The sequence below is a fragment of the Idiotropiscis lumnitzeri genome, chromosome 3 (genome assembly GCF_059441095.1).
Source record: "Idiotropiscis lumnitzeri isolate Australia: NSW breed Sydney's pygmy pipehorse chromosome 3, RoL_Ilum_1.0, whole genome shotgun sequence".
Lineage (NCBI taxonomy): Eukaryota > Metazoa > Chordata > Actinopteri > Syngnathiformes > Syngnathidae > Idiotropiscis > Idiotropiscis lumnitzeri.
The window spans coordinates 23,808,976-23,824,659 of record NC_142393.1 but is presented as its reverse complement, the minus strand read 5'-3'; the positions used below and the strand labels follow the sequence as shown (position 1 = coordinate 23,824,659).

The following is a 15,684-nucleotide window of genomic DNA, read 5'->3' as shown; positions in this document are numbered from 1 at the left end:
AAAGTGGATAAGTGTCCGAAGTCAGAATGAAATGAGCAAACGCACTTCACTTTGACAAGATCAAAATGTGGTCCGCAACTGTCTTCCCCAACAAGTTGATATTCACAAGTACACTTTTATCGATGTTGGTCTGAAAACGTGGATGCTCTGAAGTTTTGCACATGTACATATTGATGCAAGAGTGGGCTGGGTGTTGATTTCACCCACGAAAACGCCAAAATGCGGTGCAATACATCTTTAGTCAGTAACAGGTTGTTCGGCCCGCTTCCGTCCATGCTGACGTGTCTGTCTCCCCCCTTTGGCCATAAGCGGCATTGCCCGCCCGACGCCAAAAAAAAAAAAAAAAAAAAAAGTGACGCATTCTACTTCCTGGTGTTACTGTGTGCTGTGTCTGCATTGCTGTTAACAAGTGCCCAGTTTATTTGAAACTTTTTTTAAGAACCAATGGTTGAAATATTAATTTGTAAACATTTGAAGGATATGATATATCAAATATGATGACTCACACATTCATCATCTGAAGAATAAATGACAGTTAATTTTAAAGTTATGTAAAAAAAAAGCGAATGGCAGAAATTGACAAATGTCACATTATAACACTGTTAAATTATATATTTAAGTGTCATGACTAATTTTCTAAAAGTCTAACTCAATAGTGATTTCATGCTTTTTTATGAATACACTCGGCACATCTTGATTATTTGTTGTTGGGGAATGCTTTTTTGACATAATGGCCTGACAACGAAACTGAAGGAAGGAGGCAAGCATTTTAACATTGTTTCCTGGCTCGCTTTGTCATGTTCTGTTGTCACATAGCGTCTGAAAACGGTGAAAATTCACATGTACAGCACGTCCCATGTCCACAACTACCTGTGAAAATATAAAAGGAATTGGCTAAATATTTTGGATTTTATTGACGTTAAATATGAGCCTTTTGCCTCAATTGTAATACTGAAACCTTACCGATAGATGGTAATGTTGCTTTGTGATCGCTCTGATTGTAATTAGGGATCGCGTAATGTGTAGTGTAATTTAGTGTCTCCCATATTGAACACGAAATGGCACACTCAGTAATTTTCACTAGGAAATGATTGAAATTATTTGTTTTTAAAATGAAAATCGCTATGTAAATGTTTGCACCACACCAAACGAAATACGTCTATACAGTAATTAATTATTTGTTCTTATCGTTGCAAAGAAGTATTTGCTCTTGGTTACTTCAACTGGCTAAAATAGGATGTCTTCCGTGGATAAAATGGTCGGCACGTGGGAGAGAGATTACGCGTGAACGCGCAGCACGCCCATGAGTCTTTGTGCCTGGAAACGTCCCAAACCCACCTGAGAGGAGAGGCATCATGACGGCTCGCGTCCTCAACTACATCAAGCCCCTGCTTGCCAACCGGCTGGTTAAGGTGGGAACGTCCGGAAATTAGCAACTCTTCCAATGTCCTGTCTGGCAAACTTCGCCTTTTTTGTCGCGTGTGATTTAAATGAGTGCCATTTATCAGATTAACGGCTTGTTGCCGTTATCGGTCACGTTTATGTCGCCGTTCAGCACCTGCACGTCAGTCAACCATCTTTGATCGCGCAGGTTCACTATTGGTGGCAAACAACCACGCACTCCCCGTACTCCAACTACAACAACGCATATTTTGCCTTGTAGCTATTAAAGACTCTTGTAAAAAGCACAAGCCCCGAATTATCTACTTATGTCATGGTCAGAAAGTGGCCTAAATCAAAAGTGCACTTTTTTTTTTGTTTTAATAACATGGTATCATGAAACAAATCCCTCTTAATCGAAAAAATAGTTTCCCTCATTTATTGACTTACGTAGTACTCATTAAAATGTTACGGTAAAATATAGTCACCACGGTATAAAAGTTAGTTAGCCGGCTCAACTTTTATACTATCAAAACAACATGTTCTAACATGTAAGATTTGCTACAAAAATGCAAAAACACATTTTTCTCGAAACATCCAAATATTCTCTTAAATCAGACCATAGGGAATATCTTGCTTCTCTGAAACTATTGCATGCTGTAACTGTTCTTTTCCACCTCCGTCAATCAAAAATGTTTATCATGGTTAACTTACTTTGCTCTATTTGAGTGTTTTCACGTTGTGTAGTCATCTACAGAATTAAAAACAAACAAACAAAAACAATGACTGCCAAGCCTTTTGACAAATTAGGTGTTAGAAAATACAGATTTTGAAATGTAGCAAGTAAAAGTAAAAACTCATCAGAAAAATAAATACTTAAGTACAAAACACATACCTGAAAAAAAACGATGTTGGTACACTACCAACTTATTTGTGCTTGGTTCCTTGCCACCATATACTCACACAGACTGTCACAAAGTTGATGTAAGCTTACACCTGAGCAAATGCTTGTCAAACATGTTAATTATTCAACGTGACAAATTATGCAAACCGACCGCAGTCAGAAAGTCAAGTAAAAAAAAAAAATCAAACAACACAAAACACTACGTCATTTACCAGAGGAAGCGAATAGTCTCTGTTTCAAATTGTCAAAAACAGGTTGACAGGTTGCGTCACTTTTTGAGGTCCATTCAAGCAAATCAAGCGTGTCTACTTCATGTCAAGCGTATAAGGCAGAATTTCACCATCGAAACGTTTTTTTTCCCCTTTTTACACTGTAAGCATTTCTCTCCACCCGAGTGTTAACTTGTACTGTACAATCAAATATTGGCATGTCACATTTTTTCTGTGACTTCTGATTTCCATTTTTTATGAACACTATACAGTATATAACAATCAGTTACAGGAGTAATCATGTCCGTGAAATAATAAGTATACATCTTTTTCCCCACCTGCGGTCCTTACATCCGTTTAATGGAAATCCGAACTACAAAAATGAGTGGAGCTGATCAATACAATTCACTGAGTTTTTTTCAAAAAGATCAAAGCAAAAGAATAAAAATGTCTCCAGCTTGTCACAATGATAATTAGGACCCATTTTTACGTAATGTTGCGTTTTGAAATAGAAACAAAGCAGCAAATGCCGGACAACCTTGACAGTTTGTTGATTGTCGCATCTTCTCTTTGGATCTGCAGGCATGTGCATTGGATTCTTGTCACCAGAAGTCCACTTACACTGTGAGAAACGCACACACACCATCTTACCCTTCTGACCTTTCATGCCCTTTTTTTAAAGACAGCATGTTTGTGTTCCACCGTCCCACCTCTCATTCACGTCTCTCACTAACATCCCCCCCCTCTTCTCTCCTCCACCACAAATGTATCATTCCTCCATCCAGACTCACCAGATGATTGTGAGTACGCATGATTAGCGTGCAGATAAGAGTCATGCATCAGGATCTTAGTGCAACTGTGTGCGTGTGTGTGAATTGCAGCCTCCACCAGCACAGTACGGAGGCAGGCACACGGTGACGCTGATTCCTGGAGATGGCATTGGGCCCGAGCTGGCCAACCATGTGCAGGAGCTGTTTCGGTGCAGAAACATGTTGTTGGACACACATCACTCTAGAAATCAATCCAATTAATCATCTCCATCAGCTCTCATTATCATCATCAACAATCTAGTCCAGTGTTTCCCAACCTGCATTGCGCTGTGGCAGCTACTTTACAGTTATCAAAAATAAAAGTCACGGCACACCACAAAACAAAAACGTCACAAAAAGTAGATCCATCCATATATTTTCTTTCACTCATCCAACGTCTGTTCTCGGGAGCAGCAACTTTAGGATGCAAGCCCAGACTTCCCTCTCCCCAGCCACTGCGGCCAGCTGTTCAGGGAGTATCCCAAGGTGTTCCCAGGCCAACTGAGAAGGGGTCACCTTCAGGTAGGACATACCAGTCAGGAGTCCGAAAGGCATCCTAACCAGAAGCCCGAGCCGCCTCATCTAGCTCCTCTCAATGTCAAGGAGCAGTGGCTCCACCCTGAGCCCCACCGACCTTCTCACCCTATCTTTTAAGGGAGAGCCTCAGAGAGTCTGCATCACTGAAGACACTGCACCGATCTTCCTTCGACCTCCCGTTCCATTCTTCTCTCACTTATTAACAAGACCCCAAGATTCTTGAACTCCTCTACTTGGGGCAGGATCTCATCCTTGGCCCCGGTAGGGCACTCCACCGTATTCTGACTGAGGACCATGGACTCCGGTACTGATTCTCAACCCAAAGTTTTCACAATGGCCGTGAACCGCTTCAGTGAGAGTTGAAGATGGCGGCTTGATGAGGCCAACAGAAACACATCAGACTCTTGGCCCCTCCCACAGGTAGCGAGCACATGCGAAGGGGGACTTGCCTCTTTGGATCGTGCTCGTCTGGGCCCCACGGGTACGCCTCGTCATCAAGCTCTATCTCCCGGCCTAGCGCCAGAGGGGTGCCTCAGTTAAAAATGTGGTCCGATAATTTTACTCATTATAGGCGCTCATTTGAAATAATGATCTTGTATCAATTGACTCACGAATTGACGGGTGTGAAATTCAAGCGGCTCTACAGGATTATTTTACTTCTGCTATCTAGTGGAGGTGCTTTTATTTTTTTCTGCCTTCAATTATATTTTCAATGGCATAGATAGATGAACAAAGATTAATGTGCCATTGCAAACTGGTTGGGAATCACTAATCTCAATAATGAATGAACCCGTAATCTCAATGATCAACATGAAAATTCCAGAGGATGGATTCAGAATCCAAATGTTGTCATGTGGGGAAATAACATATTTACATATTGTTTTTTCCATCAGGTTCTGTTGTGTTCCGGTGGACTTTGAGGTTGTCAATGTGGACTCGTCCTTGGACTCAGAAGATGACATCAACAATGCCATCATGGCGATCAAGCGCAATAGAGTTGCACTCAAAGGTAAACTTTGCTTACGCGTGTGCGTCAGATCCAGTGCAGCTGTGTTACTCCGATTTTAATGCAGGTAACCTTGAGACCAACCACAATTTACCCGCCTCCTACAAATCCAGAAACAACCTACTTCGGTGAGTAGCACCAATCGCACTGCACCGGGACATCACAATGTGCCCAGCACATCCGTGTCACAGCAACAAGCATCTTGCTTCAAATGTCAGCACTCCTGCATGGCATTTCTCTTCCTAAACATGAAACGGAAGAATCCAAGTACCTCATTAATGAAGAATGTATCCCAACTAGCTTCATTCGCATGTGGCGAACACGCTCTGGAACTTCCACAAGCAACCCAGGCTAAACTTCTAAACACCTCCTCGACATACAAAGATGTTAGTCTGTCAGTCAAGATGTTTCACTTCAACTTACTTGACACCAATAATAAGCAGTTTCACATCGCAGTTGCGAGTCAAAATTAGAATTTTGCATTTCACTAAAACTCATAATCTGCGAGCTACGTGGCCTGAAGGAATTCATGTACGGTTCATTCATTCAACAGAAAAGCTCTGTGGACGTGCGTGTCAAATAAGAAGCTGAGGCGGGCTGGCTATACACGAGTGATATCACGTCAGCTTGCAACTTGCTCGTCCTCCTCAAGTTAATCATGGATAATTATTGTCAATGGCCGTGACATTGTCTCCTTTCTTTTGACATTTTAGATAGAGGTAGTGTGCCAAGAGTTGTCTGGAAACTACGTGTACTTTTTTCGGACCTTTTTGTTTGGTGGTGGGCCGAGAAAATTCTCTAATGTTAAATATGGGCTTTAATGTGTCTCTGTTTTTCCATCTCTTCACAGAACCACTTTGGATCTGTACGCCAACATGATGCACTGCCGGTCTCTGCCCGGTGTGCCGAGCCGACATCACAACATCGACATCATGATCGTCAGGGAGAACACAGAGGGCGAATACAGCAGTCTGGAGCATGAAGTGAGCTCCATTTTTTTGTTGGTTGCCCCAACCTCAAAATTTCTCAACTCTGCTTGTTGCATCCTTGCAGAGGTAGTGTAGGTAATTCACTCTCGTCCCATACTGAAGTTGCCAATTTTAGACGTTGTTTGGTTAAAACTAACATAAGACTTAACCTGACTGACCTGAAACACATTTCAGGTCCTTCCTGTTTACAGTTGAAAAATCGTCATTTTCAATAGAGTATCTTCATTTCAAGAGGCTAGATTTGTGACTGATTCATCATGATAAGGTGCCTACTCACAAAGCCCTGAGCATCTGACACTTCCTGGCCAAGAAGAACATCATGCCAGAGAAACTGTGTGATATTTTCATCTATGCCAAGCTCAAATGTTTCACTCAGCATGTTTGACTTGACTATGTAAGATTTGCTTGAATCTCGACACTTCTGACTTAGTCACACCTTTAATTCCTTGTACAGAATGTTCCAGGAGTGGTGGAATGTCTGAAGATCATCACCAGGAGCAAATCGTTACGCATTGCCGATTACGCCTTCCGAATGGCTCGTGAGAAAGGTCGCAGACATGTGACTGCCGTGCACAAGGCCAATATCATGTCAGTGTTCCCACGCACGCCTCCACCACGTGCCTCCCGTGCATGGTTTGGAGATGAGCTTGATCTCAGTTTTGTGTTTGGAGTAGGAAACTGGCCGACGGCCTCTTTCTCGCATGCTGTAAGGAGGTTGCCAGTGGTTACCCCGAGATCACCTTTGACAGCATGATTGTGGACAACACGACCATGCAGGTGAGTGGCTACAAGTGGACATCCCACAAGGACGAATGCAAAGTGAAAAACGGCACCAGTGGCAAAGAAACTTACACACTCTGTACTTCATTGAAAGTGCAGATATTTGTGTCAAAAAAAAATCAGAACTTCCGATTCAACTCCTTAAGTCAGAAAATCCTAACTATGAAGTGTATGAGTAATTATTTTCCTTTTTTTCTTTTTTTTTTTTGCTGTCAAATTATATACACAATACCTGTTCGAAAACTTGGCACATACACCTGATGAAATCTACTGACGTGCAGCAAGCATTTGCACATTATTACCTCTCACCACTACAAACTGCTCACTTGTGTGTCTGTCTGTCCGTCTCAGCTGGTTTCCAGGCCCCAGCAGTTCGATGTGATGGTCATGCCCAACCTGTACGGCAACGTGGTGAGCAACATTTGCGCCGGGCTAGTGGGCGGACCAGGCCTGGTGCCCGGAGCCAACTACGGTCGGGACTACGCCGTGTTTGAGATGGTGAGTGGAACGTCAAACACTATATCCGTCCGCTTTTTGTGGCACTTATCCTCTTCACTATTGGCAGCATGCTGGAGTCTGTCGCCCTTTTTATGATGTTTGTAAACAATAGGTGTCAGGGTAATTCAGCTTGGCACAAATTGCTTGACAACTGCCAAATTGAACCGAAAACAAGGGCAAAATCTTGTTGAGTGTGGGATTGAGCCACAAGATCAAAATCAATCCAGTGAAACCTGCGGAGACTGCTGTGATTGGCTAACAAGGTGGAATCAACTAATTTTAGAAAAAATTACATCAATTCACTTCACTTTTCCATGACAACAAATATCTACAATGTTTGTGTATTTATTTGCATATAAACCTTTATGGTTATGATTTTCTGTTAAATCATAGTGAAATTATTTAGCGCTAGAATATTTTGTAAACAATTACTTGCAGTCAGGTCACACAATTGCTTCCTGTTTTTCATTTATTTTTTAATATTGAGCAATACCAGCATCCATTTTTCCACAAACAGAATAATAAAACAGAGACAAATACAACATACACCAAGTGTGCAGTCTAACAAAATAAAAAAATAATAAAAAACGGTCCAGTCAGTAAATAAATCCATCGTACTATAACTTTATAACTGACTGTTTTGTTTCAAGTCTTTTCAAAATCCTTCCAAAATTTTCCATCTCTCTCCAATAAAGCAAAAACAATGGGCAACATTTCAAATATCTGCCGTAATAGTCCAAACTTTTATGAGAAAGACATAATTAAATGACTCCCTCATGTGCATGGATGCCATGGAAGCAAAACGTTGCTTTTTACTTTGATTTCTTCCCACTTGTATTCTCAGTGTGTTGAACAAATATGGTGTATGTGTGCTTTTTCATGAAACACTGACTGTGGCTGGTATGATAAACAATGACTTCTTGGCCACGTGTGCTGTGGCCAAGGCAGACCTCAGTACCTCTGAGTTGTGAAATTACAGCCATGCATCGTGTCACCTTGGTCACCCCAGTGAAAAGATTTCTGGCTCTGTTCCCGTCATATTTCTCCTAAGTTTTTTTGTGAAAAAACAGAAGCACTTTGCATATGTACATACGATATATAAGTTTGCTTGGTTTTACTGAATGGCGACGGGCAAATGTGGTGTGCATTACCTGCCATGTGGTGCGGCGCACGCAGGGCACCAGGAACACTGGGAGGAGCATCGCCAACCGTGACGCGGCCAACCCCACCGCCATGCTGCTTGCCTCCTGTCTGCTGCTGGACCACCTCAAGCTCAGCGCGTACGCCGCCATGATCCGACGGGCCGTCCTCTGCGCGCTCACAGAATCTCGGGTAGGGCACGTCACACACGTACTCTTAGGCTTACATGGGAGCGGGGACAGGGTGCAACATTTACGGTGAATTTCCATCGCTTTTCAAGGCGGGGAATTGGTCTTATTTAATGGAAAAGTCAAACTTTACAATGGGAACATTTTACTTTGTCATTAGGAAACATCCTTGTAAAATCTCCTTTCCCACATGCCAGGACGTCACATGACCTTCATTGATACATTTTAGTCCTTTTTTTGTGTGGAGACAAGTGCATTTTCTTTGCCACAAACTATTCAGTTCAGCATTTAAAATGTTTCCTTAAAACGTAGAACAGATTGTGTTTAAAGCGCCAATGCCTTAAAGTTATTCAGAACATAATTCTCCTTTTGCAATTTCTTTTTATTAAAGGGATAATACAATTTATTACAATTATGTATTGAAAATCTTATTTTAAGGCCTTTTCTGAATTTGTGAGAATTTCTTCAGATTGTTTGTAATTATTTTTTGTCTTTTTGCCCCCCAGCTGCACACGCAGGACCTGGGTGGCCAAGGTTCCACGTCTGAAGTGGTGCAGTTCATCATGAAGGCCATTCAGAGCACTGGGCCACTCACTGTCAGCGTCTAGAACGCACGCAAACATGCAACTGTTCAAGCAACATAACGGAGATGCTTTACTAGTTAAACAACCTCACCATTTTGGTTAGTAATCTAGCTCAGCCATTTTTCAAAATAACTGTATTTCTTTCAAAGTGTGGTTGATTAAAGTTTCCTTCAAGTATGTATTGTCATTGGGATATTTGGAAATGACTACATTATTTTACGCTAAACTCACCTCACTGTATATCAGGTCTGTAAAACATTTCTAACATTTAAATGGAGATTTTGTTTTTAAAAGTGGCACACTTGCTGCACTGTCATGAATAAACCACCAGGGGACTAAGTTGCTATAAATCTGTCTTTCATTGATATGATCAAGCTTGGAAAGATTAAATTGAGTTCCCAAAAATAACATCCTGTATATCTGTATCATTTATCGTTGTTGACCGTACGTAAGTGTATATGGATCCAGATATCCGATAGATTACAAGCATGCCAAGGTCAAGACTTTGACTGTTGTTGGGAGAAGAAAAGAACAACAGCATAATGAATTAGTCCGATAGTTGCCAACAAACTCCCTTTATTTTACTCCTTATATTTGCGTGGCACTGCCGCTTCGAGAATACTCTTGAATGGCGTCCCTTGCAACAAGCTACTGGTAATTGTGTTGATGCCTCCTTGGAGATGTCTAATCAAGAACTCATTGGATTAATACTGAATCATTGCTTTTGATTGTTTTATTCTGGCAAAATGTTCTCAATAGTATTTGACAATTTTATGACGAATACAACAGCCGGATCCAATATGGCGGATGCGCTGTCATTGCTCTTTGAGGGGGCCACCCGGTTCAGCGCGTGCCTCCTGCAAAATGCAAACAAAAAAAGTAAAAGAATATTTGTCTTCAATTTAGATGTCCAAGGAGTTTGTGGCTCCAGTGGAATCTTTTATGAAATGATTGAAATGGCTCTTTAGTTGCCATCAGTAATGTAATATGTCCCTCCTCTCTCGCCGTACAGTGATGCACCACGACTATCGAAATGATTAATGTAGGAAATTAAACGTCTCCTAAAACTCTGCATAAACTGCAATCAATACTTGCCAAGATTTATGTTGAGGGGTCGCACTGTATGGATGCTCAATGCAACTTAAGATGTTTATTTTGGGACTCAATTTCTTCTTTTCAACTACCAGAAACAGTTGAAACTGATGTGTGTGCTGTCAATTTGTTTTCTTCAAGTTGATATTGATAATTGTTAAAGGGAACTAATTCAAGCTTGTAAGTGTCGATACTAAAGGATTGTTACGCTCATCCCTAATATAAACTCAAGCAATCTTAAATGTTGCTGTGCGGAATCAGCGTTGGGTAATCACCACATATGTTTCAAGTTAACTAGGAGTAGATAACACCCATTGCCACTTAATTGTGTGCATGTGGTCGCTACCGATGCCCCCCCTCAGCAATTTGTTATTATTTAGTTATTATTATAGGGGCTTTGGCAAACCAGGGGAAATTGTCAGATTAGTTGCGGGACAAAACAGAGATGCATTAGAAAAGGAAGTTTTGTAATCTCATCTATACTATACTTTTTTTTTTAGAATTAAAACACACTTTGCAGAGATGAAAACATGGCCATGATCTTTCCTTTGCTGAATAAAATGTATCATTTTGGGTATGTAATTTCCGGTGTGCCACTGAGGGAACATCGCCGGTCGATGAATTTCAGTCAGTGATTTTTTATTTTTATGAAATAGTGAAAAATACAGCCAAATTTGACCCAAAGGTGACTTTAATAAGATTGAATCGAATCGCTGATCGACCCCAAAAATCCCGACCACGCGAGTACACTTTCCACCAGTGTATAAGTTTAAATACACTTGCCTTCTTTTTTCTGTCTACCTTTCACTATTGTTGCACCTCATTTGTGCAAGTGAGGAGGGAGAGAACACAAGTGGACGATGGGGTGTCAGGAGTGAACAGCGTGGGTTGCCTGAGGTCACCATCAGTCCAAATCATAAGCATGAGGATGAAAACAAACGCACACACACACACACACACACACACACACACCCACATACACACACACACCCAGCATGATGCAGCCTGTTTGTACCAGATCAGGCTGTCCCGGCTCCCCGACACAGGTTTCACTGGACACTGAGAACGAGGTGAGTTTATTATCCTTTGCTTTTGCTTCACATTCACAGTTGACTAACGTATACGAGGACTGAGCGTCTACGAAGACTGAGCGTCTACAATTCTGCACTGCTCATTGGATTAAACATGGACAAAAAAAAAAGTAATGAAACTGAGGTGACTTGCATCGCTGATCTTGGAACTTGAAGGCCGTCTGCAGACATTCGCATAAAAAGAAAAAGAATATAAAATGGCTCAAAAATCACTTTTCGAAATTTTCCCTAGTTATGTGGCCAGGGTGGTGGCCACATAGTGACAAGGGGTGACCTTGGCCACCCCGCAGCATCGCCCCTGATCATATGGGGCACACAATTAGAAAATAATGGCTGTTTATGTTTTGAGGTTGCGCTTCCGTGATCCCAATAATGGCGAGCCAATCACATAGGAAACATGTTTAGTGTGCTCTTTGACGACTGTTTCCACGCCAACACACAATCGCTGAGGCATGCGGTGAGGGCCCCCTCGCTCGTGTGGAAACATCTCTCCTACACGTCACGAAGAAGGTCACAGCTGTTTGAGACAAGTTACAAAAAAAGCTTACAAAATGATTGGGATATTAAACTTAGTGGCAAAACTTCAGGATGAACCTAAAATGCAATACAACCTTGTCCCGTCAACTTTTGCCTCAGAAACATTTTAGGTCACCCTACAAGTTTGCTATGGTTAAGGTCGGGGTCCGGGCTGGCCCAATTTTTTTTTTTTTTTTAACAAAAAACAATCGATTGGGTTTGTCATGCTACACTGCTATTGTTTGTAACACAACTGTACCTTCTCACAGTGATGACCTCTTGTCCAGCATGTTTGTCTCCATGGCAACAGACCTCTACCCATCCAATGGTACGAAGTGGCAGCGTGACACTCTGCTGGCCGCGGCGGAGGTTACGGTGCTGGCCGTTATCCTGGTTCTGGCGTTGCTCAGCAACGGCCTGGTGCTGGTGGTGCTGTTACGGCAGAGTCACCGCCGCCACCGCAACCCGTTGCATCAGTTCATGCTCAATCTCTGCCTGGCCGACCTGGTGGTGGCGCTCTTCCAGGTGACGCACCTGTTCTTCCTTGAACGCAACGATTAAAAAAGCAAAACAATTTGAAATGATTTTATCCACTGATTCCAAACCACACAAGTATGTTAGATCATCAGGTAAACAAGAATATTTGTTCATTTATCTATGCCAGCGATGCATAGTGAGAGGCACAACATTTTCATGTGAGCAAAGTGTTCAAATAAACAGGCCTACATTTCACAGTTCCCACTCGGCACACTTGGGAGTACACTGAGACAAGATCATCATTTCAATCATCAAAAATCTTTAATTGAAACAAAAAACACTTTGTGATAGCCTTGGAACATTAAAGGTTGAGAAACACTCTTTCAATCAATAATAAATCACTTGGAACAGTTGATCTTTTTTTCCCTTCATCAGTAATTTGCCTTGACATTGTTAAATTTGTTTATTGAAATCACCAGTGAGGCAGACAAAAAAAAAATTGTGATGGCTACGGCTCTGCTAACCCTTGGCAGCACTGCTTTTTGATTTTGCGTGTGAAGGTGCTGCCCCAGCTGGTGTGGGATGCCAGGGGGCGTTTTCCCGGCCCAGACTTTCTGTGTCGGTCCGTGAAGTACCTTCAAGTGCTCGGGATGTTTGCATCCTCTTACATGATCGTCGCCATGACAATAAATCGCCATTATGCCATCTGCTGCCCCCTGCTGGCGCACCGCAGTTGGGCCAACCACAGATGGAACCCCCTCATACTGCTGGCCTGGGGTCTGTCGTCATTACTCAGTGTGCCTCAAGTACGCACGGAGGATGAAGAATATTGTCTATGTCTGTGAATATTTTAATACTGTCTGTCTCGATGTTTTGTTTCACCATGTGTTCAAATATCCATCGCTTAAAGGTTTATCATGCCACGACTTTTCCAATTGTTAGCCTGTCAATGGCATCTTACAATATATGTAAGCATTAAGCTAGTGGTGACATTTTTAAGGCCAAGTTTCTTTTTGGTGGTTTTACACAACATTTAATCGTCTCAGTTTTATGTTGAATTGTAGAGTTCACTTCAGCTGGGGGAGGCATTATACAGTTTGACAGCTGTATCACGAGAAACTTGTAAATTGGGTCACTCGCATCTCATGGCACAGCTGTAGAGTCAAACAGCAAGCATGTTTCAGCCATAACCTTCCATCAATGCCTACCTCCTCCAGGTTTTCATCTTCTCTCGTTCAGAGGTGGCCCCCGGAGTGTGTGAATGCTGGGGACACTTTGCTGAATTGTGGGGCCTGAAGGCATACGTCACATGGATGACGCTGTCCGTGTTCGTCGTCCCCGTCCTCATCATCACCATATGTCAGGTGAGTTTCTCGCGTGGCCATTCTGTGGGGAGAGGCCACACACGCAATATAGTCGTGGAGATCCTGCCCACTTTTTGCCTCCAGGTACAAATCTTCAAGGAGATTCACAACAATCTGTATCTGAAGTCAGATCGCCGGTCGTCATCTTCCACGCTTCCTCCATCCAGACGGAACAGCCAGAGAGGACGAGGACAAGGAGGAGGAAGGTCCAGTCAAGTTTATGCTCCACAAATATCGTTCAACAACATCGCACCCACCGACGGGCATCTTCACGTTGGAGGCCTGCAACCTGACACACACACTCACGTGGATGTGCAAACAGGTATTTTTTATCTCTGAAAAACTTTCAAATGTGCTAGCTCTTATAGGACACGATTGACGGACACAGCCACTGACTTTATTATTACGCCAGTTGCAACTGTTCCGTGTCTACTTTGTTTTCTGCCATCTCCTACTGTCGTTAACAGTAAATCCAATATGCCTAATCAGTGACGTACCTGTTAAATGCATAAAACACCTACTTTCTAGCTCTTCTTTCATGCCCAACACAACTCTAGCGCAAAGCGTAGTCTAAGTGTGCAAATGAGTGGAATTCTATTTCTTTTGGTATTTTGGCAAACATGCGTATGCTGATAGAAATGGGCGTTTGTGCTGTTGTGGGCGTGAACACAGTAGAGTAGTTGACCAGCCAATTGAAACTCATTCCCTTCAAAATCGTTGCACGAGTATTACCATATATATGAAATGTCCGTAAAAAATGCATTTGAATTGTGCTTAGCAGCCGACCTCCATCACGACGTGCTGTCTCAGCCTGGAGTGCTCCCTACCGTCAGCACTGCACCACTGACCAAAGGCTCCCCTTTCAGTGGAGCAGGAGGAGGAGGAGAGGTCATGGCAGCCATGTCCAAGACAGTCAGGATGAGCGTGGTCATTGTGCTCGTCTATTCGCTGTGCTGGGCCCCCTTCTTTAGTGTCCAGCTATGGGCAGCCTGGGACCCCCACCCACCCAAGACTGGTACGTATGTCGAGGTTATAATCGTTTGGGATTTTTCATTATAATATATTTTTGTTTAATTAGTTTTCATTCATTTTAAGAGCAAATTTGTTTTTTTTTATTTTGTTTTAATTTTTTTAATGTGTCATTTTAGTGCAAGATTTAAAAAAAGGCCACTAATTATTGGGTAATAAAGTCAATTAAACAGCAATTCTCAAACAACTGACCTTCTTTCTTCTGTAGCTACAGCTGCTTAGCAATTCCGAAAACAAAGGACGTTAGTTTTAGTTTTATAAATGTAAAAATTTCAGTTAGTTTTTTATGCATCTTCATGATTATTTTATTTTGTCAACAAAAATGTTCTTTCAATTTAATTTTTCGTTTTCCTTACTATTTGCCGACTCACACTCGCCCGCAACGCAAGCACGCACACGCACGTCGATTATTTTATTCACACTCTTTCACTCTGTCAGTCACATGCACACGTAGACAAGTTTACACTCTCATGCACTCACTCACGTGCTGTGTGTGCGTGTGTGTTTGTGCATATATGCATAGGGGCAACGTTCACGCTGCTGATGCTGTTGGCCAGCCTGAACTCGTGCAGCAACCCATGGATCTACTCGGCTTTCTCAAGCAGTGTGTTCCCGGAGTTGCGAGGCGCGCTGTTGCTGCTTCTGCGCTGTGGCAAGGAGGCTCAACGACGGAGAGGCTCCCTCCCCAATTCTGACTCCACGACAACGCACGCCTCCAATTATTGACGTTGAGAGGCAGGTGCCACGATTGGCCGCTCTCCGGCCACCTCACGGACACCACCACATCTCAATTACGATTTGGATAAACGCGATTATGTGGGTCAGATAATTAGCTTCTTTCTTTCTTCGTGAACCATCAGCCCCTTGAAAACGTTTCACAGACTAGTTGGAATGAATCTCAACAGATCTTTTTTTTTCGGTTTTACATTATCCCCCATCAGACACCCCCCACCCCGCCCCTTCTTTAGTCTGACAATAGAACAAACGGTACATTGTTTTAAAAATCTTTAATTCCTTCACTTTCCCATCATAAAAATATCACAGTTACAGAAATGAGTATGACTGTAGAAAACCAAAACACAGCCTGTTTT

General features: G+C 42.4%; 2 protein-coding genes across 3 annotated transcripts; both read left to right on the top strand.

Moving 5' to 3' along the window:
- The first annotated feature begins 1,236 nt into the window (after positions 1-1,236).
- On the top strand, positions 1,237-9,203 carry LOC148340516 (isocitrate dehydrogenase [NAD] subunit gamma, mitochondrial-like). Of its 2 annotated transcripts, none has more exons than XM_088290797.1 (12): positions 1,237-1,412; positions 3,076-3,117; positions 3,279-3,293; positions 3,375-3,484; positions 4,733-4,848; positions 4,913-4,973; positions 5,696-5,828; positions 6,289-6,422; positions 6,509-6,611; positions 6,966-7,112; positions 8,289-8,444; positions 8,947-9,203. In XM_088290797.1, the coding sequence occupies exons 1-12, from the start codon at positions 1,356-1,358 to the stop codon at positions 9,046-9,048; spliced, it is 1,176 nt and encodes a 391-aa protein (XP_088146923.1). In that variant the 5' UTR covers positions 1,237-1,355; the 3' UTR covers positions 9,049-9,203. The 2 variants fall into 2 exon arrangements, with proteins under 2 accessions (XP_088146923.1, XP_088146924.1); XM_088290798.1 differs by having other exon boundaries at positions 1,239-1,412; positions 3,375-3,472.
- Positions 9,204-12,011: 2,808 nt separating this feature from the next.
- On the top strand, positions 12,012-15,319 carry LOC148340515 (vasopressin V2 receptor-like). Its single transcript, XM_088290057.1, has 6 exons — positions 12,012-12,248; positions 12,761-13,006; positions 13,418-13,564; positions 13,649-13,886; positions 14,346-14,579; positions 15,117-15,319. Exons 1-6 carry the CDS (start codon positions 12,012-12,014, stop codon positions 15,317-15,319), a joined length of 1,305 nt encoding a protein of 434 aa, XP_088146183.1.
- The last annotated feature ends 365 nt before the right edge of the window (positions 15,320-15,684 follow it).

Excerpts from the sequence above, each read along its gene's own strand:
- LOC148340516 (XM_088290797.1), top strand. The coding sequence starts at position 1,356 with ATGACGGCTCGCGTCCTCAACTACATCAAGCCCCTGCTTGCCAACCGG. Across the intron at positions 1,413-3,075 it reads TTGCCAACCGGCTGGTTAAG|GCATGTGCATTGGATTCTTG; the intron begins GTGGGAACGTCC and ends TTGGATCTGCAG. Across the intron at positions 3,485-4,732 it reads CTGTTTCGGTGCAGAAACAT|GTTCTGTTGTGTTCCGGTGG; the intron begins GTTGTTGGACAC and ends TTTTTCCATCAG.
- LOC148340515 (XM_088290057.1), top strand. The coding sequence starts at position 12,012 with ATGTTTGTCTCCATGGCAACAGACCTCTACCCATCCAATGGTACGAAG. Across the intron at positions 13,565-13,648 it reads TCATCATCACCATATGTCAG|GTACAAATCTTCAAGGAGAT; the intron begins GTGAGTTTCTCG and ends TTTTGCCTCCAG. Across the intron at positions 13,887-14,345 it reads TCACGTGGATGTGCAAACAG|CCGACCTCCATCACGACGTG; the intron begins GTATTTTTTATC and ends TGTGCTTAGCAG.